Raw genomic sequence first — 24,138 nt, forward strand, 5'->3', positions numbered from 1 at the left:
AAGTTGCATCGTTTAGTCGGTTTAGATTCAGTATTCACCATACGCTACTTCCCACTGTTCAGAAAGCAGTCTGGAGTTGATGAGTGAGAAAAATTTGCAGAGTTATTAAACGAGGTGTGCGAAAATGTTATCGGGCAATGCATTGTGAACAAAATGGCGAGAGAGAGAGAGAGCGTTGCAGCGATGAAAGCCTCTTCCACAATGGCTTTTTCTCGTCCCAATGAATAGGTTTTTCGGGTTTGAAATCGCGGCTTTAAAACCCGCAACAATGGCTTACATCTCACCTCTGAGACGTTTGCCATTGTTTCAGAAAGACCAGCTGCTCTTCCTCTTGGTCTATGGAAAAACCCATTTTCCATTGCCTTCTTTACATAGAAAAATCTCTACCTCTCCAATTCTCTTTACTGATTACTCTTCATCAAAATCTCAAACCAGGGAGACCCATTTCAAAATCCATGGATTGAGGCTCCCTCAATCTGACATTGAAGAAGTGGTTTTCGAAAGTCCTTTGAAGAAGAGCAGGAATGAAAAGAAACGAGAGGCTCGACGGGCTGTGCAGTGGGGAATGGAACTTGCAGATTTTTCTCCTCCTCAGATCAATCTCATTCTTAGGTGCTTATGCTCCTTTAATTCCTTTGTCAGATATTTTTTTTTTTGTCATTTTTATTTAGTGGGGATGTTGCAAACAGAAAAATATTGGCATTTAGGAGTCTTTAATGGTGTAAATCTATTCATATTTTAGATTTGTTTCTGTACTCTTCATGTCCTCTCTCGTTCTCTCTACCTTTATCTCTATCTTGTATCATGTGTCATATAGGATTTTATTTCAGTTTATGCTCTCACTCATCAATAATCCATTGAGTTCAAAATTTCCTTTTGTTTTTTCTTTCTTGGTTAAATTTTCTATTCTGGCCATGTGTGTTTTTGAAATGGGATTTTGGGAGTTACAGTGAAATGGTTGATATAATATGATTTGGCTTAGGAGTTTAGGCCCCTAATGCTGGAACGCTTATGCATGTTTTATTATTTCAAAATTCACGCTTTTTTAAATCCTGAACTGGTTCAGTCTATTTAAGTGGTTTTCTTAACACAATGAATTGGAAATTTGTGGTGAATTGTCGATTGTGTTGAAGTTTTAGGTAGTGGGCATTTGCTTTTCTTTTTTTGGATTAATATTGTGAACGGTGTATATCTATATTTGGTGTTTCAAATAAGATTTTATTTTTGAATCACTGGTGTGATGGTGGAAATCTACTATAGTTTACTTAATCGGGAGAAAAACGTAACATTTATTCTTTATTTCTTTTTCTGAGTAACATTGTGATTTGAGGGCCTGCTTGGATGCACCAGTTATCACAAATAATTCACTCTTACGTAAAAATACCTGTTACACATAGTTATTTGTTGTTTGATAGTGTCCCTTATAAGTTTATTTGTGAGAATTTTTGTTTGATTTGCATATAACCTAAGGGCCTGTTTTGGATGACAATTAATTTTTTTTGGAGGAGACTATTCTGTGTAAAATTAATATATTTTGTATAATATTACTTTTGTCAGCTGTGTGGTAGGTGCCCCATATTGGTACCCTAACCCTAAACAATGCATATTGAAAGTTGGTGATGACCCTAATCTTCAATGCTCCATTATCCTCCATTCCAAATCCTACTCTCACTGTAGTGGACTGGCGTCCCATCAACCTGCATGCATCGGAGTGGACCATCTCCAGTGGAACCTTTGAGAAGGACTTTGTTAGAGGGAATGGTTGTTGGTGTTCTTTTCCATATTAGCAGCCTGCACACACTGTTTCATGCCAATTCTCAAATTGTGGAGGCCCCCTTCATAAGTTGTTGCCTTGACATTATATGTGACTTGTCGTATGCAACATGAGCAAGAAGACATGCCACTAGTCTGACATCTCGTTCTAGCAGATTTTATTGACTTATGCAGTCCCCACATACCGAACGTATACCGCCTCCATTTGCCACCCATACATGATCAGGTTTTCTTCGATCTTCACCTTCTTGAACACCTTCACATCTTCGGATCCAAACATCATATTGTGTCCCGCAGCCATGATATGTGGTACCCATACTAAGTTCTTTGTCATGCTTGGGACATGATACACATCCTCCTGGATAGTCTCTCCACTGTCACCCCATCTATTAACATGCACGTTACCCACATTGACATTGGGAAGCATCGAGTTGTCCGCCGTCACTACAGCATGATTGCCCTTGAGCTTTCACAGCCACACGAAGTTTTGGGGTCCCCGTCACATGTTCTCCGATACAGTGAAAGCAAGGGAAATCTGCCTTTCATGATGAATTCCCAAGACAACCTGCACAAATCCCACTTGCGCATCTTAGTCACCATCATCACTTTGCGAATCACACTGTGTTATCTGTCACAATGTTCCCATTCTCTGTCTTCCGCGGCATTCTATAGTGTTTCACAAAATGGCCCTGCTTTCTATAGTGATAGCAAATATTTTTCTGTTTCTTATCCTGCGACCCAATGCTGTTCTCCTCCTCTATGTGTGAATCCAACCTCGGGCCTGATTTTTGTTTTCCTCCACCGTCTCTAATAGTTAGCCGTGAATGCCTCCTCACTCTCTCTCACAAAGAGCCCCGCCATATGTCTTGCTAGAGCCTCTTGATTTACTAAGAGGTTCTCTAACTCAACCAACATGGATTGTGTGGACCAACCTTGAGTCGCGGTCAAATCCTATTAAACTCCAATCTTAACCCACGGATGATCAACCTCCCCATATGGCTGTCACTGATTTGTGACTTCATATCAAGTTGATAGATCTCGTTGCACAGGTTCTTAACTTTCATAAAATACTGAGAAACTGAAAGAGAACCCTATGTCAATGAACTGAGCTCATTCTGCAACAGTTGCAATAGGGCTGTGTGTTCTTTTGCGAGAACAATGATGAGAACACATCCCATACCTCCTTCGGTGTCTTCACATCCCTTATGTGGTCCATCAACATTTTGTGCATGGAGGCTTTCAACACAAAAAAGTGCCTTACCTGCTTGGATCTTCCACTTACACAAGGCCTTTCCGTTTGCAACCTCTGCTACTGGTGGGACAGTGTCTTTGCCATTCACCGTCTCCTAGAGATCTTGCCTCTGCAAATATGACTCCACGCAGGATCGCCAATCAACATAATTATGGTTCCCGAGCTTCTTGATCCCGGCCATCAAACTCATGTTTTCTGCCATGTCGGTTGTGTTTCATTTGGTTTTGATGATCCAATCTTTCAAGTCAAGCGCCCAAAATCACAAACCTAGGCCTTGTGGGTTATGGGCCCATAACACTTCCACTGCGTAAGTAACTATGGTGTACTTTGAAAGTGGATGAGTGTATGAAAGAAAGCGTTCTTTCTCTTTCTAATATTCTCTTGTGTTTTCATATTTCTAATATTCTCTTGTGTTTTCATACATGGTGTTCTTTTTACAACCTTATGTTGGTGGGCGTATGATGTTTATCGAGCAGTAGTTTGTTTCTCAAAGCTCCTTTATATTTTTCTTTGTGCTCAGTGTGTGTTTCTCCATGTGCATGATCATTCCGCATGTCATCATCACCAGAGCCTTTTCCCTAATATTTGGGGTCAGCTTGATCGTTCCGTATGTAACTCTACAAAAAGATTGCGAGAGGGGCAAAGGGATAGAGAAGGGTAGTTAAGAGGGGCCTGAAGAGGAGGTTTGCTTGATGGGATCATAGGTTGGGGGAGTTTGGCTATGCTCTGAGGAGAGGGAATTGGAGCTCTACTTGTTGAGCTATGCTAAGAGGCATTGGAGCTTTTTCTTAATGAGGCCATTGGACTTTTACTCAATGAGCTTTGTGAAGATCGCAACGGAGCTCTTCTCCTTGAGCTTTGAAAAGAGAAAATTGGAGCTCTTCTCCCAGAGTTATGAGAATGGCAATGGGGAGTTTTGAGAAGGGAGTATGGGAGAGACTTGCAACTTCAGTGGTTACGAGGCCAATGAGATTGGGGGATTTGAAATGAAAACGAAGAGATCGAGTCTGTCTCCTACCTAAATCAGATTATGAAACCAGAGGAGGCATCATTGATGTATGGAGAATTAAGGCAAAGGCATTTTATTTCAGTTGCCAAAAATGAGATTCTGTTTAGGGATCCATGGCCCTTAACTCGGGGGTTAGGGTTAAGGTTGTAGGATGGGGGGAGAGAGAGGATTTGAGGGTTGATAGAAAGAGGAGATCATGAGAAGAAGAGAGCTTCCTCTGTTTAGACAGAAAGGGCTTGTTCTCCAAACCATTAATCCTTGTCAAAAAATGAAAGTTCTATTTTTTTTGAATCTGTTAATTGTTCTATTCTATTTCGTAAAAGGGAAATACAAGTGGTCCAAAAAATAGGCATCCCACGCCTCGGGAGCACTATACAAAAAATAAGCTACCCACTAAGTGGTAGCGCTATACAAAAGGAAACTAAAGGCAAACCATATTAACGGCTGCCCTATACAAAAAACACCGAGACAGTGTGTAGACAACACAAAGATACCAAAAATTCTCTCTAGCTGCTGCTGAGGAATCTGCCACGAGTAATTGCCATGTGCTCCATCCTTAGCAAGAGAGTTAGCTTCTGCGTTGGCCTCCCGCAAAACATGCTTCTATTAGACGTCCATATGCCTTCAAATGCGAGTGATTTCATCAAAGACATGAGCAAGAGACCAAGAGCATGGGGAAGCAACTGAGGCCACCAAATTACATTCTTAGAATCCCCCTCTACAACTAAAGTCTGGCCCCACTAAGGGTTGAACAGTTTGAGGCCTTCGAGAAGGCTAAGGCCTCGGCCATTTGAGAATCCAAATGTATGATATGTTTGGAGAAAGTGGCAATGGTGTTGCCCTCATGATCCCTAAAGATGCCACCTAGACCTGCAGGGCCAGAGTTGCCTAAAGAGCAACCATCAAAATTGAGTTTGGTTTGCCCAAGGAGAGGAGGTATCCATAAGGAAACACAGGGTGTAATGCATGCCAATTCTGAACAAAGGCCCAATGGTGGACACCTTTAAATCTTTTGTGGTTGGAAGCCCAGAAAATCACCAGAAATTTGACATTGTCAAACAAGGATTCTGGTGAGCGTCCTTCCCCCTTGAATATCCGGTTATTGCTTTTGAGCCAGATAGTCCAGAGGGTTGCTGCGACTGATGCCTTCCACCGGAGGATACCAGATTTGGGCCAAGGGAATGGTTTTAGCGATTTGAAAAGGATAGGGATAGACGAAGGTGTTACCCACTGCCACTTACAAAGCTGAAGGAGAGCATCCGAAATTTCCTGATTCAGAGGCAATGAATGAAGAGCTGGGCACTGCTTTCCTCATCAGCAGTAGACATTGCGCATCCATTAGGATTGGGCAGGCCTATCCTTTGAAGCTGGTCAACTGTCAAGGCCCTTTCGGATAAAACTATCCAATGGAAAACCTGGACTTTAGGGGGTGCGATAGAGTACCAAGTCTGAGCCACAATTGATGTGGGGGAAAGCGGGAAGGTGGGCGGTTGAAGTAGAAACACCTTTTTATTAAATGAAGCAGAAACACCTTTTTTAAAAAAAAAATAAAAAAAAATAAACAAATAAATAAATAAATAAATAAATAAATAAATATATATATATATATATATATATATATAATATTATATGGAAGTCAAACGAAAATTTAACAAATAAATAAATTCATAACAAATACCACAGAAGAACAAATAAATCTTTATAATGAGAGTTTTTAATGTGACAGTGCATTAATAGTTAAAATGGGTGCATCCAAACAGACCATAATCTATTTCAAAATTTTGCTTTTACCTATTTCAACATAACTTTATCCTTTTTTGTTGGGGTTTTTGTTCAGCGAACCAAGTTCTCTTTCTCAGAACATCTCTCCCCTTCTCATAATCTCCTCTCTCTTCATCCTCAAACGTTCTCTTTTCTCTTTCCCTCGCATACTCATAGCCCTAACCTCAGAATCTTCGACTACGGATCCTAGCTACAATCTCATTTTTCAGCAGCAGAGCAGCAGAAAAACCTTTAGTACTCTAGTTCTCTTACCAATGCTGCCAATTCTGGTTGCATGGCTTGAATTAGGTAGGAGATTGGCACATTCTTCTTCTTCATCTCAAATTCTTTGATCTTAATGCCAAATCACGATTGAAGTTGCATAACTCTCCAAGAAACCCCTTCTTCCTCGCTCCCCCCTGCTCAGAGCTATAGGATAATAGCTCCAATCCCCTATTCTCAGGGCTCATGGAGGAAAGCTCCTATAGGACCTTTTCTAAGCTCATTAAGTAGAGCTCCAACGGAATCATTGGAGAGAGCTCCAATACCTCCTTATCGGAGCTCAATGAATAGAATTGACCTCCATTCCCTCTTATTAGATGAAGCCCAAGTTCCCCCTTCTCAGATCCCATCAAGCATACCCTCTTCTTGGACCTCAAGATTGTTGTCCTAAAGTAACAAAATCCTAAACAAACCCTACATCACTTGTAGTTGGAAGCCCTTGATTGAATGGTTGCAGGGACCTAACACCAATCAAATGGGGGTGAATGATATCAAATTTATGTTGGAATTTGCAGAAGAAGAATAGAGTATTTTGGTGAAAAATCGAAATCCTGAAATCCAGTAGGGGCATGAAGGTTGGCACTGGATTTTTAGCCAATTGGCCTGAATTTATCGCTACAACATTATATAACATTTTGAAAATGAATAATTGCATTGGGCGGAGAAGTTTGCGGGAGAATTTGGGGTTCTTTATTTGGTTTTGAAAGGGAGATAGAAGGGGAAAATGGGGCTATGTGATGCTGAGAGAAGATGAAGATTTTGGTAGTTTCAGAGTCAGAGACAGAAGAACAAGAGAGTGAGTGTTGGGTTTGGAATGGACAAGAATGGAGCTTCAAAGGTTAGAACCATGACTGGTTTTCAATATGCAAACTATTCGGTCATGGCACGAAACCACTACCCAAATAATATTATGGAGAATTTATAGTACCTGCCAAACAACTAAGAGAATAATATTATGCAAGATATATCAATTTTAGGCAAAATAGTCTACCCTTAGCTCACATCTAAACGGACCCTCAGTTTAGTTTATATTTGGTTTTCTGAATTGATTATCTTTTTCTCTTGGGAGTTGGTGGCCTAATGGTTGAAGGCTACTCATATTTTTGTTTTTGCGATATTCTTTGTTTAACCCGAAATCATGAACTAATTTACTGGATTTGTTGTTTTGAGTCGCATAAATTGGGAGCTAGGCACTGAATTGTTGAAACTTCTAGAGTTTGATACCCAAAGAATTCATGGTGTTTTGTCCTTGTTGGAACTGGTGAACTTGGTTTCCTTATTTTAGTGTCATACATGGGTTCAATTCTGCCTACCCCAATGAATTGGGAAAGCACTTTGACGATGATGATGATACATGGGTTCAATTCTAGAGTTGCATAATTGTGAAAATTTACACAAATTTTGTTGACGCAACAATCACTTTTTTTTTTTATTGACATTGTTATTGTGGTTTATTTAGTGTTGGTTTTGAGTAGAGTATCCTTTTCTGTTGGTAATTAGAACATGGAAAATATATTATCAATGCTGCACTAATATTTTCTTTTATTTTTCTGATATATGAACTTAGTTCTACTTGATCATTTGCATACGGTGTTGTTCTTTTGCAGGGCAGCTAGTCTTGAGCTAGAAATTTATGATGCTATCATGTTAGTGAAGGTCCTATATGTTCCTTCCCAGCATTTCTTGTGTTTTCTTCCCTTTTCTTTTCATTTTAGTAGATATCTATTTTAAAAACCATGCTTTCTTGTAGAGGTTGGGCCCTGATGTCAGAGAAGGAAAACGAAGACAATTCAATTACATAGGTATGGGGCAGACTCTCTCTCTCTCTCTCTCTCTCTCTCTCTCTCTCCATTTCCAAACAAACAAAATACTAACATAAACATTCTGTCTCTGTCTCTCTCTGTCTCTGTCTCTCTCTCTCTCTCTCCATTTCCAAACAAACAAAATAATAACATAAACATTCTCTCTCTCTCTCTCTCTCTCTCCATTTCCAAACAAACAAAATAATACACAAACATTCTTTCTCTCTCTCTCTCTCTCCATTTCCATACAAACAAAATAATAAATTCAGATCTCTGATTTATAGAAGGAATCAATTACAATACCTTAAAATATTATGTAAGATTCAAATCCTGTAGTTTGTTGCGGTTGACCAAAACCCCATAGTATAAGGATACTGATTAAAAATGTTATCGCTCCGATATGTCTTACATATGTTTTGGACTTAAAATACTTAAGTGTCAAAAAGAAGTGGGAATTTTATCATCAGGTATTTCCTTGTTTGGTGGTTTGAATGGAAATAGATGTGATTTATGTTATCGGGCTGGCATCCTTTCCTTTTTAATAAGTATTTGTCCTTATGTTTCTCTTCTAAGATGCTTTTCCAAGAGACATTTGAATAATTTTGTTTATTTTATGGGAAATTGGATAATTTGTACACCAGGAAGACTTCTCCGGAATGTGCAACCTGAACTAATGGAAAATCTCATCCAGGCCACGAAAGATGGAGACCATGCTAAACTACACGCTTTGTCTGGTCAAAGGACACAAACCATTGTAAATGAAGAGGAAATACAAGAGGAAGAAGATGAGGAAGAGGAAACTGATATTGAAGAGGAGGTGGAAAAATAGAGATAATTCTCATGTTATTTTTCTTGTTTATTTTGGTATGAATGCTTTTCTTATTAGTCTAGCTTGAAGCACATTGTTCATTAAATGAACACAATGGAAGAAGAGTTGAAATTACTGATAAAGACATTGGTTATCTATATGGTTGAGCATCAATGTAGTACTTGCATGATCTAGAAGACAAGGAAGTTCTAGACTTTAATTATCAAGAAAAGGAAAAAAAGATACGATTTTAGGTATTTACTTTTCTTGTTACACACTTTTGCAGGCACACCCGAAGTATATAGAACTGGCTGACAGATGGTTTCAAGGATTAATTAACAAGAATTCATCCATCACTAATGAAGTGTATTCAGTTCAAGATGTTGATTTTGATCGTCAGGTATATTGGAACATCGTGTTATCCTGTGACCGTGTATATTTTTTCATAGATGGTATCAAGGAATGAAAAACTTCGTGTCATATATGTGGCATAGTCAAATCTAAACGAGATCCTTGTACAAACCTTGTTGAGCATATGCTGGTGACAGATTTGCACTGTACAAAATGCTAAATTACGAGTGAAGAAAATAAAAGATAAAAGAGAACATTACCAAAACAATATTGGATAATATTTCATCTAGAAATACATATGATGATTTAGTTTTCTAAAGACACAACTTACTGAACCAACTTGGGACCTGCCAAACCGACTTGTACCATGTCCTGTCTCAGTTTTGGAGCAACGGTGCATACATTACAGAAGAATAAAACAAATTGAAAGCCACATCCCTCTTTAAGAAATTGCTTGCTGTAGGATCTTAAGAGCAATAGAATCAATTAAACTTGTAAAATGCATATTATCAAAAAGAAGTCTTGTAAAATGTGTTAGTGAACTGAAGGCATTAGTGAACCCGAAGAACGAAGGCTTGCCTCACCTTCAAGATCCAGCTCTTACCAGGTTGAGCTCCTGATACTAGTCAAGAATCTTTGTGTATATCCATCTACACACAGACGCACACGATGTACTGAGTGTGCTTCTCTAGGATCATGATTTAAAATAAACCATGAGGCCACCACAATAGCATGTGCAAAATTTCAGTAGGCACTCAACAAGTGGGTGAGTCCCCTCCAAAGCATCTTATGAAATTAACAAACTGTAGTCGACTAGCAAAGGATCTTTCACAACTTGTGAAGCACAAGATCCATTTCCAAGATTCCTGCACCAGTTTCTTGGGTAAATTAGATGGCAGTTTTGTATTTGTGTTTCATTTTATTAGTGTTTTTTTATGGTTCAGTTTTAGAAGAAAATCTCAAGATGGGTTGATAGCCATTCATGTCCTCTCTTAGGCTCAAGGCTCCTTATAATTAAAAATGATGAGAGGCTTTAGAAAAACAAAAGACAACAGAAGAATATGCTAGCATAGTGGAGACCAAAACAATTTCTTGTTAATCATCCTGCTCACATTCTGTATGTGCGTATAACCCCCTGTAGAGACCCATTTATATCTTTCAACCTCTGCATATCATGTGATTATAATGTATAGGTAAGCAGGGTCTTGTTCACAACCAGATAGTGACTTGGAAACAGACCTGCTTAATTAGGAGAGAGGGCTAGAAACTGATTTTTAATCATAGACATGTGCCAAAAAGATTGCTATGTGTATTTAGCTTCTTCCTTTAATGGCACATATGTTGGGCTTTTGAACTCCTGTTAAAGCCATAGGAGGTTGCAGTCTCATGAAACCTTAACATTTATTGGATCAGAAGGTCAGACTGACACTTCTACATAAGAATTTTTACATAATGCAACTGTTAAGTATCTCAAGGTCTCTTTCTCCTACAAGCTCACTTTCTGGTAACTTTCTTATACAGATATCCTAGTTCACTCAAGAACCCCATAAGTTCTACAGTTTCATCCTCCTCCAAAAGTCCTACCCGAAGGAAACACCAGACGACATCAGTACCTTCAAGCAAGAAACCATGGCACTTAGATGACCATACTCTTCCTACGTCTCTTCACCAAAACACCGATTCTACCAAAGCACGCATTCATTTCCACACCAATAACAATGATCAATCCCATTCAAGGTTGTCCATATGGCCGTTGATGGCCTTAAGTTCCCTGAGCTATTCTCACCATTTCCTACCCGAAATAGTCGTCCCTCATATTTCTTGTTCAATATCTGTGTCCAAAGGCTCTAGCTGTCATCCCTAAAATGAAGCACCTCGGGAAAAGAAAATCATCTGGTTTGAGTTGACACTTTTTCTGTTCGCAACCACTTTGGCATTTAACTAGCAACATCTTTTTGCTATGCATCAAGTGGTATCTACACCTTTTTGGATTTTCACACACGAAAAGTGGCAGTGGTTCCCTAAAGCTCCCCCAAAATGTATGGTGTGCTATCAACAAAATGCAGATGTGAAGTTCTCTTTGCATGACTTTTAATGGCCACATTTAACCATGAAAATGGCCTCTTGAAGAACCATCTATTGTCGAATCCCTCTATTGTGTTTCGAGTGCTTAGTCAAAGCCTTGCTTTCATTTTATTACATATGTTGTTTGCTTTTTGGATTTTTTTTTCCAGGAGTTACGAAAGCTTGTTCGAAGAGTGCAGACTATGCAGGGGAGAACTGTTGATGATAGCGCGGCAGATTCTGAAGCAGCCTTGCGAGGAGCGAGAAAGTCTCTGAGTCGCTTCCTACGATCTCTTGCCAAACAAACCCTAATGGTTTAGATTACTAATAATCCTCATTTCTTCCATTTTTTATTTTCTCTTTCTTGTATAACATCACCTGACAGAAAAGGAAATATGAGAAAAATGCAGTGAAATTGGTCACTCATTGTGTACTCGTAATTTATTATGGAACATATATATCAAATCTGAATTTCAATATATGGAATTCATGATATAAGTAGCATCATTTCTTGATATTAGAAACAAAGTCGATTTATTCACTCAAGTATGGATACAAAGTCGATTTATCCCTCTCAGTCAAGTAACGATTTCCCATGTCTATTTTTAATAGATAAAATGTGGATTAAGAAGAGAAATATGTATTAATCTCACCTCTCACCCCTAAATCTCTCTCCCCTATCTTATTCTTGAAATTAAGTATTGATTAATATATAAATTTTTATCACTCTTTTGTTTATAATAAGATTAATGCTTCTTGAGTATGCCTAGATATAGACATTAATAGGATCTAATGTCTTAAACTAATATATTGGATATACCCTGCATAAATTTATTTCTTAGTTTTATTTATATAATTTAATTGATTTTTAAATGATCTTTATTATTTTAAAAATAATATTTACTATCAAATAAATTCATGATATTAGTAGCATAAATCGACTTTGTTTCTATCTCAATTTTGCCATTTAAATTTTTTTTTTCTAATAAAGAGTTCAAAAGAGGCAATAATACATTTAGAAAATAGCTAGAGAAAGCTATTATTGTCATAAAAAAAACTAATGTAATGTTAAAATATTCATAAAAAATTAAAATATAACAAAATGTCGTTAAAATCATAAAGGGTGAAATTGAGACATAAGAATCAAGAAGGAAAAAAAATCATTTTTTCCATTGGCATTTAAGATCGATGGGCTTTATGTTATATGATAAAAATAATTTATAAGATAAAATTAAAATATTATTTCATAATAGAGGCATAATACAATTGAAAAATAGCAAAAGAAAGCTAGAAGAGACAATAGCATAAATAAATAAAATATAGGCAATCAAAATAAAATAATAATAATATTATCAATAAATAATAATAAGTATTATTTTATTCTTATGTTCAAATTTATAATTAAAAAATTAAAACTATTCAAGAATCTAAATCCTTAGTTTTTTCGTTCTAATTGAGTTTCACGACCTATGAGATAGATCAAACCATTTATTTTCTACATGTAAAATGTCATAGTACGATTTGAAAAAGGGTAAGCTTTCTATGAAACTTATATACTTCCAACCGTCCATTCTAAATGGAAGGTTAAGATTGTCCTAATCACAATGCCACATCTCTACACTATTTTATTTTTAATTGTTTTTGTATAAACCATTTTGACACCAAATTTTGGACATTTAATCTTATATATTCGCACTAGCTAAAAATAATTATTTTCAATAAAATAAAATAACCAAAATACCCCTAAAAATTTTAAGGGGTATTTTATTTATTATATTTTATTGAAAAATTATTTTTAATATTTTTTATAGATGCGCTCCAATAAGAAAATGGCACATACCAAATTTTGTATTCATACAATTTGTATAAAAAAAACTAAAAAAAAAAAATATTTTGAGACGTCGGATCTAATATCAAACGGTGAGTGGCTATCTTGATCAAAATTGGACGGCTGGATGGTAGGGGAAGCATAGATCTTCTATGTTGTAGGGGAAGCATAGAAACCTTTCCATTTGAAAAATATGCCATTATTTTATTACTATGTTCAAGTTTTTAATAAAAAATTAGAACTATTTAAGAATCTAAATATTATTACTATGTTCAAGTTTATAATAAAAAATTAGAATTATTCAAGAATCTAAATATTTAATTTCTTCAATCTAATTGAGTTTCACAACCTAAAAGAGAGATCAAATCACTATTTTATTACTATAGTCTACAGAGAGATTATATATATTTTTTTACATAGTGGTCACAATCATTAAATGTCAAATTAAACGGTTTGAGGTGAGCCACAAAATGTAAGAATTTTTTTCTTTCGAGTTTTGTGTTTATTTAATGACACTTTTACAACTACCCATCGTGAAACTTAAGGGACACGAATGATTGTGGACCATGTATAAAAGATAAATAATCTTCGTGTAAACAATCTCGTGGCATAGTGAACCATTCCATTGGTTTAGGTTAGTGTCTTAAAAATTGGAGCACCAAGCAATCCGAGTCCACTTCAGGAGTTCAAAGTCGGCTTCTTGACTCAAAGCATTAAGGATATCACCAAAAGGAATTTTTATGCAATCCGAGTCCACTTCAGGAGTTCAAAGTCGGCTTCTTGACTCAGAGCATTAAGGATATCCCAAAAGGAAATATTTGTTATTATGAAACTACTTAAAACTTTTTGTTATTACATTCATGTTCATTTTGTAAAGTTCAGATCATTTTTCATTTTTTTTTGCAAAGAAATAAGACTATCAACTTCAAATTTTCAAAACATGGTCCTGATTTCAGTTTTTGAAAACCCAAAATGCAGCCCTTTCCTCATACTTTACTGGTTTTTGGCAGACAACTCTCGAGTTCGATGACTGAGTTGTCTTTGCAGACAATACTTACTTTGGACGAAGAAGGTGAGTAGCAGAGATCAGCAGTGGTGTTCCAGGCATTCAATGCTGGTGGGCATTCAAGATACTTCCTCAGCTGCTAAGGATATGGGTTTGAGAGGTGGTTGTGAAATGGGAAGGAAGAAAACCCATGAAAAGAGAAGCACGACCGGTGCAAGGAAAGGTGCCATGCGTGAGTTTTTGCAGGAACAGAGTTGATTGAGGGAGAGAGAGAGAGAGACTTGTAAGGATTCTGCAATGAGGTTTAGGAGGGAAAGAGAGAAGAAAGCAGACTACTGTGCAAGTGGATTTTAGGTTTGAGTGGTATTCTGAAGAGCAGAGAGAGGGATTTTCCCAAATGCTTCTGGTTTCAATAGAAACTGAGAAATCCTCTGCGATGAGTTTAGAGAGCGACGGAAAATGTAAGTTTTTGTCAATAAGAATAGAGTGAGAGAGTGAATATTATCCCCAAAATATCCCAAATTTCATTGGAAAATGAGAGTTTGCCTGAAATATATTTGGTGCTTGAGCTGGGCTGTAGAGAGAGAGTGACACATGGAGTGTATTGATCTGGATGTAGATTGCTTGATTGATGGAGGTGGTTGCCGGCACCACGTCCACACTGACTTCTCCGATGCATCTTTTCTGATTGCCGCAATATTTATTTAATTATTTTATTAAGACTGCCGTTGGTGGCACCAGATTTTTAAAAAATACAAAAATAAAAATTCGGATTAATTTTGAATTATTTTAAAATCAAAATATTTAGTAATTTCGATTTTGAAAAATCAAAATATTTTCAATATTTCTGTTTTTCAAAAACCGAAAATAGGCGGTTTGTCTTTTTTTAAAAAAATATTATGAAATTAACGGAAACTAAAAGATATTTTTGTAATAACGATAAATATAACGGATATATACATAATTTTTACTAGAAATAATGTGTATCTCAAAAATCCAGTAGAGTATTTTGAAGTTGGAAAACTTTACAATTGATCATCTTGAGAGAAATGGGTTTCAAGTCCCAAAAATAATGTAATTTGTGTAACATGTTACGTAGACTTTCTATTTTTTAGATTTTCAAGTGTTTATAGATCTGATCAATCAATTTATAATTACGGTTCAACATAAATTTTCAATTTATCGTAAGATTTCCAACATTAAAACTATTTGTACAAGGAGCTCATTGTAAGAAATCTAACATAGCTCTCCTCGTTTACTTGGGCTTAGGACCGGCATAACAACAAGGGCCGGACAAGGCGGAGTTTATCAATTAATTTTTTTGATAAAATTTAAAATTTTGCCAGTTAAAAATATTAAATTTTTTTAGCAATGGACCTAGACCCGACTTGGGACCCAACGGACATACCCGACACGGGTTCATGTATGGATCCAACATTTAGACTCGCAGGTTGGGTCTAGGTCCAAAACCATGACTCAAACACTATTTGAGTCTGGGTGTGGGTGTGGGTCTGGTTTTGATTGGACCGAACCTTTACTCATAAACTGTTGGTGATAAAATACTTCAATTCATATTTGTTTGGGTGTATTAAGAATCATGTACAATAAGAATTTATGGTCATCTTTAACTATTAAACGAGAAATCAAACGGCTTTAAATATAGAAAAAGTATATAATGAGGCTATTTACTTTTGGTACAAGTCCGTCACAATTAATATTCACTATTATATATGAAATTGTGTGGCTGCATTTACTTCATTGACCAAGTTCAAAGTTCAAATTAAATTTTATCGTGACACAACCAAACAATGAGATTTTACAATGGATGGTTGCATTGTGTACAATCTCTTCAATTTAATTGCTAGTGATTGTGAAGTTATTGCCAATAGATGTATGTATTATAAAAATAAATAAACCATAACAGCGGCATTGGACTCAATCAGACTCGATGGGGACGAGTATGATCTAGGTTTGGACCTGAATACATTTAGGTCTGGGTCGATTCTAGGTCTGGGTCGAGTCTATGCCCAGGCGGACCCGACCCCTTGCCACCCCTATTCAAGAGAACCTTACTCTATACTTCCACGATCCCAATGTTTTAGAGAGAGAGAAACCCTGCGTTTAAAGGCAAAGAGAGAACTTGGCCAAGTTTAATTTTGAACTGAGGACTAGCAAAGTTGCAGCGAGAGAGTATGTGTAAAGTGGGGGTTTCTTCTACCCTCATGAACTTGTACTAGGTACGTTTTCCCTAATCTCTCTGTAACCTTTCCATTTCCTTTGTTTTTTCCTTGAGGTCTTATTCGGAAATGGTGTTATGGGCCCTTTTAATGTAAATGTCTTTTGCAAAACCCCATTCTTTCTCTCTCTACAAACCCCATTATCTCCTTTCCCTTGTCATACCACTTTCTTTTCCTTCTCCCCACCAACACTTTTCTTCAGGGCCATGTCCTCTCTCTTCTCCTCCGCGAATTATTGGGCTCCGTCTTCTTCATCTTGTATAGTTAATTTTCTTGTAGACTCTGTTGGGCTCTCAAGGGAATCAGCCATTGCTGCTTCTTCCCACCTTGGTAACTTGAAAACCCCTGAAAAGCCCCTCTCTGTAATAAACTTCCTCAAAAGCTCTGGTTTCAATGAAACCCACATTCATGATTTTATCAGGATACGACCCCAAGTTCTCAAATGCAGTGTAGAGAAAACCCTAAAACCAAGATTCGAATTGCTCCAAAGTTTGGGTCTTTCGGGTCCTGAACTCGCTTCTTTCCTCTCTTCTAGCCCATTCATCTTGTGCTACAGCATGGATAAACATCTTAAGCCATCCATCCTCTTCCTCAGAAGCTATTTCAACACCAATGAAGAATTTTTAAGTGCTATACAGCACTGTAAGCGCTACAAGATGGTTGTTCTGGGGAATATAATGAAACCCAACTTGGAGTTTTTGGAGAGCTGTGGCATTGCTAGGCCGACACTCCAGAAGTTCATGCTTAGCAGGCCAGGTTTTTTCTATCAGAGTACTGAGAGGCTTAAGCAGATCGAAGAGAGAGTTCGAGAGTTGGGTTGTGACCCAAAATCAAAGATGTTTGTCTATGCAATGTATGCCATGAGTTCGTTGAGCGAGAAGAAATGGAAGGCTAAGCTTGAGCTTTTGGAGAGTTTTGGTTTTTCAAAAGGAGAGGTCTTCACTATGTTTTCTAAGGCGCCATATTTGATGTCCCGATCAGAGGAAAGGTTAATGAAAGTTATGGATTACTTCCTCAATGAGCTCAAATATGATAAATCTTTCCTAGCTTCACGCCCAGTCTTGTTCTGTTATAGTTTAGAGAAAAGGGTGATTCCTAGGTTTAATGTGTTGCAAGCTTTGAGATCAAGTGCTTTGCTCACAAGGGATGTGAATTTATCAAATGTTTGTTTTATTTCGGAGGAGTCATTCTTGCAGAAGTATGTATTCAGTTTTGGGGAACAAGAGGAGTACCTGTTGAATATTTTTAAAGGAAATAGAGAAAATGATGAAATTGATGCTATGGCGAAGGCTTCGTCTTCTTCTCCTCTCTCGCTTCCTCTCACTGGTGATGAGGTAAACTTAATGTCTCCTTCTAATTCATCTCTCTCACCTCCTTGTAATAGTAAGGAAATGGCCTTATCATCAGCTTCTTTGAGGGTTAAACAACTGATAGACTCAGTTGACCTTTCAGAGGAGGCGGCAATTTCAATATCTCACCAATTTCTCCACTTTAAATCCCCTAAAAGGCCTCTCTTTGTGTTAAAATTCCTCAAAAACAGTGGTTTCCATGATACCCTTATCTCTAATATCGTCACCAAGGTTCCCCAAATTCTTACCACCACAACTCTAAAATCCAAATTCAAATTGCTACAAGATTTGGGTCTTTCTGGATCTGATCTTGGCATATTCCTCTCTTCAAATCCAGCTTTTATTACCTGTAGTACCAAGAAGCATCTTGAACCGTCCATGCTCTTTCTAAAGAGTATTTTGAAAACAAATGAAGACATTTTGAGTGTTCTAAAACGACATAGTCAGCATGTTATGGCCAACCCCAAGAAGGCATTGTTGCCCAACATAAGGTCTCTGCTGAGCTATGGAGTTGGTGCCTCCCAATTAGAGGAGTTCATGTTGGCAAAGCCTGCCAGTTTTACACAGGCACCCAAATGGTTTAAGGAGATCTTGGGAAAAATTAAGAAGTTGGGACTTGATTGTCAGAGTAACGTGTTCTCTCTCGCAGTTTTATGCATGTGTTCCCTGAGCAAGGATACATGGCAGAGTAAGCTGAAGACCTTTGAGAGTTTTGGGTGGTCAGAAGAAAATGTTCTATCTGTGTTTATCAGGAACCCTTTGTTACTGGAAATGTCAGAGAAGAAGTTGCAAAAGGTTATTTATGGTTTTATTAACATACTGAATTTCGATAAAGATTATTTGGTTTTGCACCCTTCTCTTCTTTGTTTTGATTTTGAGGGAAGAGTTCTTCCGAGGCATAAGGTGTTGCAGGCTTTGAAATCAAAGAATTTGGTTAAAAAGGATATAGGATTATCAGGCATTTGTGGACTGACAGAGGAGAAGTTTTTGCAGTATTTGTTGGGTTTTGGGGATGAAGCTGACTTTTTATTGAGGATTTATAACGCAAGCAAGGAGAACACGAGAATCAGTGGTGAAATGGGGGGTTAGAAGCCGCCTAGCTATCCAAGTCTGAAAATCATGTGTGGTTTGCAATTGGCTTCTCAAAATTTTCAAGAATTGTGCAGTGTGATCCTCATTATTTTGTGATATTCTAGATAGTTAACAAAGTTGTGATACGAGTCATTGGCCTCAGATGTTTATTATTTTGTCCCTTCTACTGCATCAAATTGAAGTTTCTTCTTCGTGATAGATTTTTTAGTTTGCTTGCATCTTTTTATTAATTTTTTGAAGTTCCCTTTGACAAGGGACCATAAATTACTCCATTGGCAATGTTTCACAGTAGGTGGGGGTAAATATTATCAAACCCTTTTGGTGAAGATATAAATTCATCATACGTTGAGAAGCTAGCGTCTGTCTAAGCTTGACGTAAAAGTTAATACCTTTAGTGGTACTGCTGTGAATAATATCCATAGTATAAACTTAAATTAGAAAGAAAGATGTTTATGATCTTCAGGTGTCTCTATCCATAGTATAAACTTAAATTGGAAAGAAAGATGTTTATGATCTTCAGGTCTCTTCGAACCGTTCTTTTCTTGTGCATATGGCACGGAAAAGGATCCTCCCTCTCGTTCTTTTCTTCAAGAACTATTTGCAGACCAGTGAGAATGCAGTTCGATTTCTTAAATCAGTCACTTGGGTTTTGGGTGGCATAATCAAGAGAGAGCGGTGATGTAAGGTTCATAGAGAGCTATGGAGCTGAGGGCTCGAAGTTAAGAACACTCGTATTGCATAACCATAGTTACTTTGCCTGAAGCCCAGTCGGTTTAAATATTCACCAAGAAAGTTAAAGGAATCGGTTCTTGATCCTCACTCTCAGATGTTTCCTACAGCAATCCTTATCACGAGTTCAACGAGCAAGGAGAGAGGGAGGCTAAGATTGATTGCTTTAGGGCCTCAACCTTATACAAACGACATACAAGGTCTTAGGGTGTCTAAATCACTCGATTTTTGTCTCTCTTTTTTTTGTAATTTAGGCTAGTTCTAAACCCAATGTCCAAATCCATCACCCCTTAAAAAAGCACAACTAAACATTTGAACCCACCCAAATTTTTTTTAAGTGGGAAATGGGTTTAGAATTGGCTCTCTAAACCTATCTCCCACTTTAAAGAAAAAAAAAAGTGTACAGGCATGGGTTGTAGAGGATAAAAATCAAGGTTTAAAAAAACGTAAGAAAGAAAAAATAATAATTCAGAAAACAATATTTATATGGTTTGATAAATTGTCTACGTCCATGGAGCAGCAAAATTATCTTGTACTAATCCAAAAAACACCTTATATGCTTGGAGAATCCTAGGCCTTACAATGTCTTTCTCACAAGTCTTAAAACATGTTTTTTCTCTCTCTAAAAAACTCATCTCAAGGCTACAGAAATAGGGAAAAGTTTCTATACTTCCTCTACAACATAGAAGATCTATGCTTCCCTTATTATCCAGCCGTCCAATTTTGATCTAGAGAGCCACTTGCCGTTTGATCTTACATCCGACGTCTCAAAGTATTTTATTTTTAGTTTTTTTTATACAAATTGTATGAATATGTAATTTAGTACGTGCCATCTTCTCATTGGGGCGTACCCATGAAAAATATTAAAAATAATTTTTCGATAAAATATAATGATCAAAATAACTTCTTGAAACTTTCAAAGGTATTTTGGTCATTTTGTTTTATTGAAAATACTTTTTTATATATTTTTTGTTAGTGCGAGTTTAATAAAGGATCGGACGTACAAAATTTAGTGTCAAATTAATTTATAGAAAAAAAATTAAAAATAAAATAGTGTAGAGACGTGACATTGTGATTGGGACAATCTTAGCCCTCCATTCAGAATGGAAGGTTGGATAAGGAGAAGCATATGAAAGGTTGGATAAGGAGAAGCATATAAGTTTTATGTTGTAGAAGAACCATAGAAAGGTTGCTCCTGTAAATATTAGAAACTTGGCTTCACGGTTTTAACACGGGTTCATATACATAATGTCTGGACCCTTTTACTAAATTTGTTTTAGAGTGGGAGACATATATTACAAAAAAAATAAAATTTAGAGTAAAAAAGATGTAAACATTGAGTGTTTGAACTCGAAAAAATACAATTGAGCTAGACATGTAATTTTCTGATCCAACCTACTTATTAACTCCCATTGGTGCCCCAATGGGAGGTTGTAATCGCTTTTGTGAACAAATGCGTTTTTTTGTATATCTATCCATTTTGGCACCACTGCATTTGGAGTGGATTTTCCCTAGCAATTTTGTATTTGGTTCTTTGAATTGGGCTTATGTTTCATTCTAGTGCACATTACATATGAGTTTTTGGATCAGGTCTCTCTCAAATAGGTTTTTGTTTGCATGTTTAAGATTCCGAAATAGTTATAAACTCTAGGGGGAGAGTTAGTATGCAGTTTCTATAGGCCTAGGTTTTAGGAAAATAAAGTACCTCTTCACCTTAAATTTTCGTTTGGAAATCACCTTAGGCATAAATCTCTACGATGGTTTTAAAATCATTTTAGACTTTAAAGCTCAAAAAATGATACAGATCTTACGTATTTGTGAACACTCATTTTTAGGTCGAAATAAATGGTCTTGCTAACGTGTTAAAATGTTTAAAATCTTAATTTTTTCTTCACAACTATAATGATCAAGACCGAGTTAGATTTGAAGGTTTTTTGGCACCAGAATTGCAATCTTCAAGGACTTTTGAGGCGGTGCTTTACTTGTTTCGATAGGGCTGCAACCCTTTCATTTTGAAAATTGGTAATTATAAAAAATATCTTTTTTTCAAAAATACAAAAAATACTCAAACTTTTTTGAAATCATCGCCCACACCCATTTTGTCGCGGTTTGTTTTTTTAACTAAAATTTCCTTCATGGACTTGATAAGGCTGTGAAGAGCCATCTCGAACCCAATGGTTCAATGATGATCCACAGACCTTCCACCCTAGTGATAAGCCGGTATCGTGTTCTCCACAATTATAAAAGTACCATGGTAGTCTTACCAGGACTAAGATGGTCCTTTAACGAATGAAAGGATGAGATTATGGCGTTATGGTAACTTATTTTATGGGGACTAGGAATGAAAGGATTACAAGGAATGAAAGGACTATCAAGGTCCTATGCTCTATTAACAAGGGAGAAAGTGTATAATGAGACCATTTACTTTTTGTACAATGTGCTCACAATTAATCTTGATCATTAGATGTGAAATTCGGTAGTTGCATTTATTTCATTGACTAAGCTTTAAGTTCAAATTTTTTTTTTTTGAACTTTGTGACACACCCAAGCTATTAGATTTTGTATCGAATGGACCTATAAAATTTTAGATCCAAAATCATTCTCAAAAATAGATTTTGGAGGGTGGACCGACTGCTATATGCGTGTCCTAAACCCGACCCAAAAATATATTTTATCCTTAGGGCAAGCTTTTTATGTTTCCCTACAGCATAAAACTTATATACTTCATCTTATCCAACCGTCCTGCATAAAACTTATATACTTCATCTTATCCAACCGTCCATTCTGAATGGAGGGTTAAGATTGCCCCAAACACAATGTCACGTCTCTACCCTATTTTATTTTTAATTTTTTTTCTATAAACTATTTTGAATCCAAATTTTGGATGTCCAATCCTCTATTAAACTCAGAGTAGCGAAAAATATAAAAATAATATTTTTATTAAAAAAGAGACCAAAATACCCATGAAAGTTTCAAAGGGTATTTGGGTCATTATATTTTATCAAAAAATCATTTTTAATATTGTTTTATAGGTGCGCCCCAATGAGAAGATGACATAAACCAAATTTCATATTCATAAAATTTGTATAAAAAAAGCTAAAAATAAAATACTTTAAGACATCGGATCTAAGATCAAACAGTGAGTGCCTCTCGTGATCAAAATTAGACGGCTGGAGGGTAGGAGAAACATAGATCTTCTGCCTTATCCTCAAATTAGTTACCAAGAACAAAATATATATATTAAACCTAGGTAAAAAGGTCATAATAGAATTTTGACCAGTCAAATGGGTCAATATGCCTACATGACATGCTTTGTGGGTGACTATGCCTCACACGAGCAAGATCCCATTTTGCTTAACCTTTCCCAATCTGAACATGAGCACAGGTGGAGGTTCGATGAACTCATTTTGACGCCCCTTATATCGGAAGAAGAGCATCACTAGAGATTTTGATGAATTCGTTTTAATACATGGGAGGAGACCAAACATAAGTGGTAAAAATTTATTGAAATTTTAGATAAATATTAAATTTATTTTAAAGAATATAGTAAGAAGAAATGTGATAGTAAGAATTTCTTAACTTTGCAAAATTTTTAGAGAAATATTATGTTTATTTTAGTAGTTAAGAAAAATGTTTTGGAGATGATTTGTAAAAATATTTTAAATCAAGAATCTTAGTTTTGTTAAATATTAGTAAATTAAATTAAAAAAAAAACATTTGAAATGATATTATTTTAATAGAGAAGCATGAAATTTGCATAAAAGTGAATTTTTATAATGGTTTTATTTACCCAATCCTAAACGACTCATCCACTGATTTCACCCGTTCCTCGTGCATGGAAATGGATTAGCCTCATACTCGTCCACTGATTTCATCTGCTCATTGTACATGGAAATGGATTAGGTGGGAATTTCATCTGCTCCTCTTATATATGGGAATGGATGATACAGAGGGTTGGGATGATACAGAGAGAGATGGAGGAGTAAATACAGATGGAATGGATTAATTCCATCCTCCGGACACAGATCCAGGGTTAGAGGAGTAAACACAGAGGGTTGGAGGAGTAAATACAGAGGGTTAGAGAAGGTTTCATTCACTCGTTAACATTTTATCGCCTGACCAGTTCTCGTAATTTTTTTACGGGATTGGGTTGGAGAGAGAGTGTTATCCACTCGCCTGATTTCATCATCCACTGGTTTCATCATCCACACCCACATCCCACTTCATCCTCAACCACCTCATCCACGGCTTACATCCTATAGTCCGTTTCATCCTCTGATTTCATCCACTGATTTCATCTTACCAGATACATAGAGTTGAAAAAGGTTTCAATAAGATATGGTTTCAATAAAGTTTCATCTATTGATCATCCCATCCCAAAAATCTCCTCATTGAATTCATCCACAAGATACATTTTACAGGGTTAGGGAGACTTTTATCCACTCATCTCATTTCATCAACTGATTTCATCTTCTGTTTCGTCTCATTTCTTGAACTGATTTCATCCTCTGTTTCATCCTTTGGATACAGAGTGTTCATCCCATCCACTGATTTCATCCTCTGTTTCATCTTGATTTCATCCTCTTTTGGATACAGAGTGTTCATCCCATCCACTGATTTCATCCTTTGGATACAGAGTGTTCATCCCATCCACTGATTTCATCCTCTGTTTGATACTTCATCCACTGATTTACTCAGTTGCTAATCATGTACAGTTACTAATCATGTACAGGGATCTACAGAGTTGGAGAGATTTTACTTAGTTACTAATCATGTACAGTGATCTACAGAGTTG

The 24,138-nt window shown here is 36.6% G+C and overlaps 2 protein-coding genes and 1 long non-coding RNA gene across 9 annotated transcripts; all 3 read left to right on the forward strand.

Moving 5' to 3' along the window:
* Positions 1 to 11,581, forward strand: LOC18422352 (kinesin-like protein). 7 transcript variants are annotated; one of them, XM_020666228.2, is made up of 7 exons: positions 1 to 114; positions 436 to 612; positions 7,685 to 7,733; positions 7,828 to 7,879; positions 8,521 to 8,696; positions 8,974 to 9,087; positions 11,273 to 11,581. In XM_020666228.2, the coding sequence occupies exons 2-7, from the start codon at positions 566 to 568 to the stop codon at positions 11,420 to 11,422; spliced, it is 588 nt and encodes a 195-aa protein (XP_020521887.1). In that variant the 5' UTR covers positions 1 to 114; positions 436 to 565; the 3' UTR covers positions 11,423 to 11,581. The 7 variants fall into 7 exon arrangements, 4 of the variants coding, with proteins under 4 accessions (XP_020521887.1, XP_011621777.1, XP_088722003.1 ...); XR_016054954.1 differs by having other exon boundaries at positions 100 to 612; positions 8,571 to 8,696; XR_016054955.1 differs by having other exon boundaries at positions 100 to 612; positions 7,685 to 7,723.
* Positions 11,582 to 13,491: 1,910 nt separating this feature from the next.
* LOC148782619 (uncharacterized) lies at positions 13,492 to 14,488 on the forward strand. Its single transcript, XR_016054957.1, has 2 exons — positions 13,492 to 13,701; positions 13,941 to 14,488. It is a non-coding gene; the product is annotated as an uncharacterized LOC148782619 (long non-coding RNA).
* Positions 14,489 to 15,762: 1,274 nt separating this feature from the next.
* On the forward strand, positions 15,763 to 18,812 carry LOC18422349 (uncharacterized). Its single transcript, XM_006827024.4, has one exon. The coding sequence runs from the start codon at positions 16,251 to 16,253 to the stop codon at positions 18,609 to 18,611; it is 2,361 nt and encodes a 786-aa protein (XP_006827087.2). The 5' UTR covers positions 15,763 to 16,250; the 3' UTR covers positions 18,612 to 18,812.
* The last annotated feature ends 5,326 nt before the right edge of the window (positions 18,813 to 24,138 follow it).

The sequence above is a fragment of the Amborella trichopoda genome, chromosome 4 (assembly GCF_054954075.1).
Source record: "Amborella trichopoda isolate Santa Cruz 75 chromosome 4, AtrichopodaSantaCruz75HAP2 v2.0, whole genome shotgun sequence".
Lineage (NCBI taxonomy): Eukaryota > Viridiplantae > Streptophyta > Magnoliopsida > Amborellales > Amborellaceae > Amborella > Amborella trichopoda.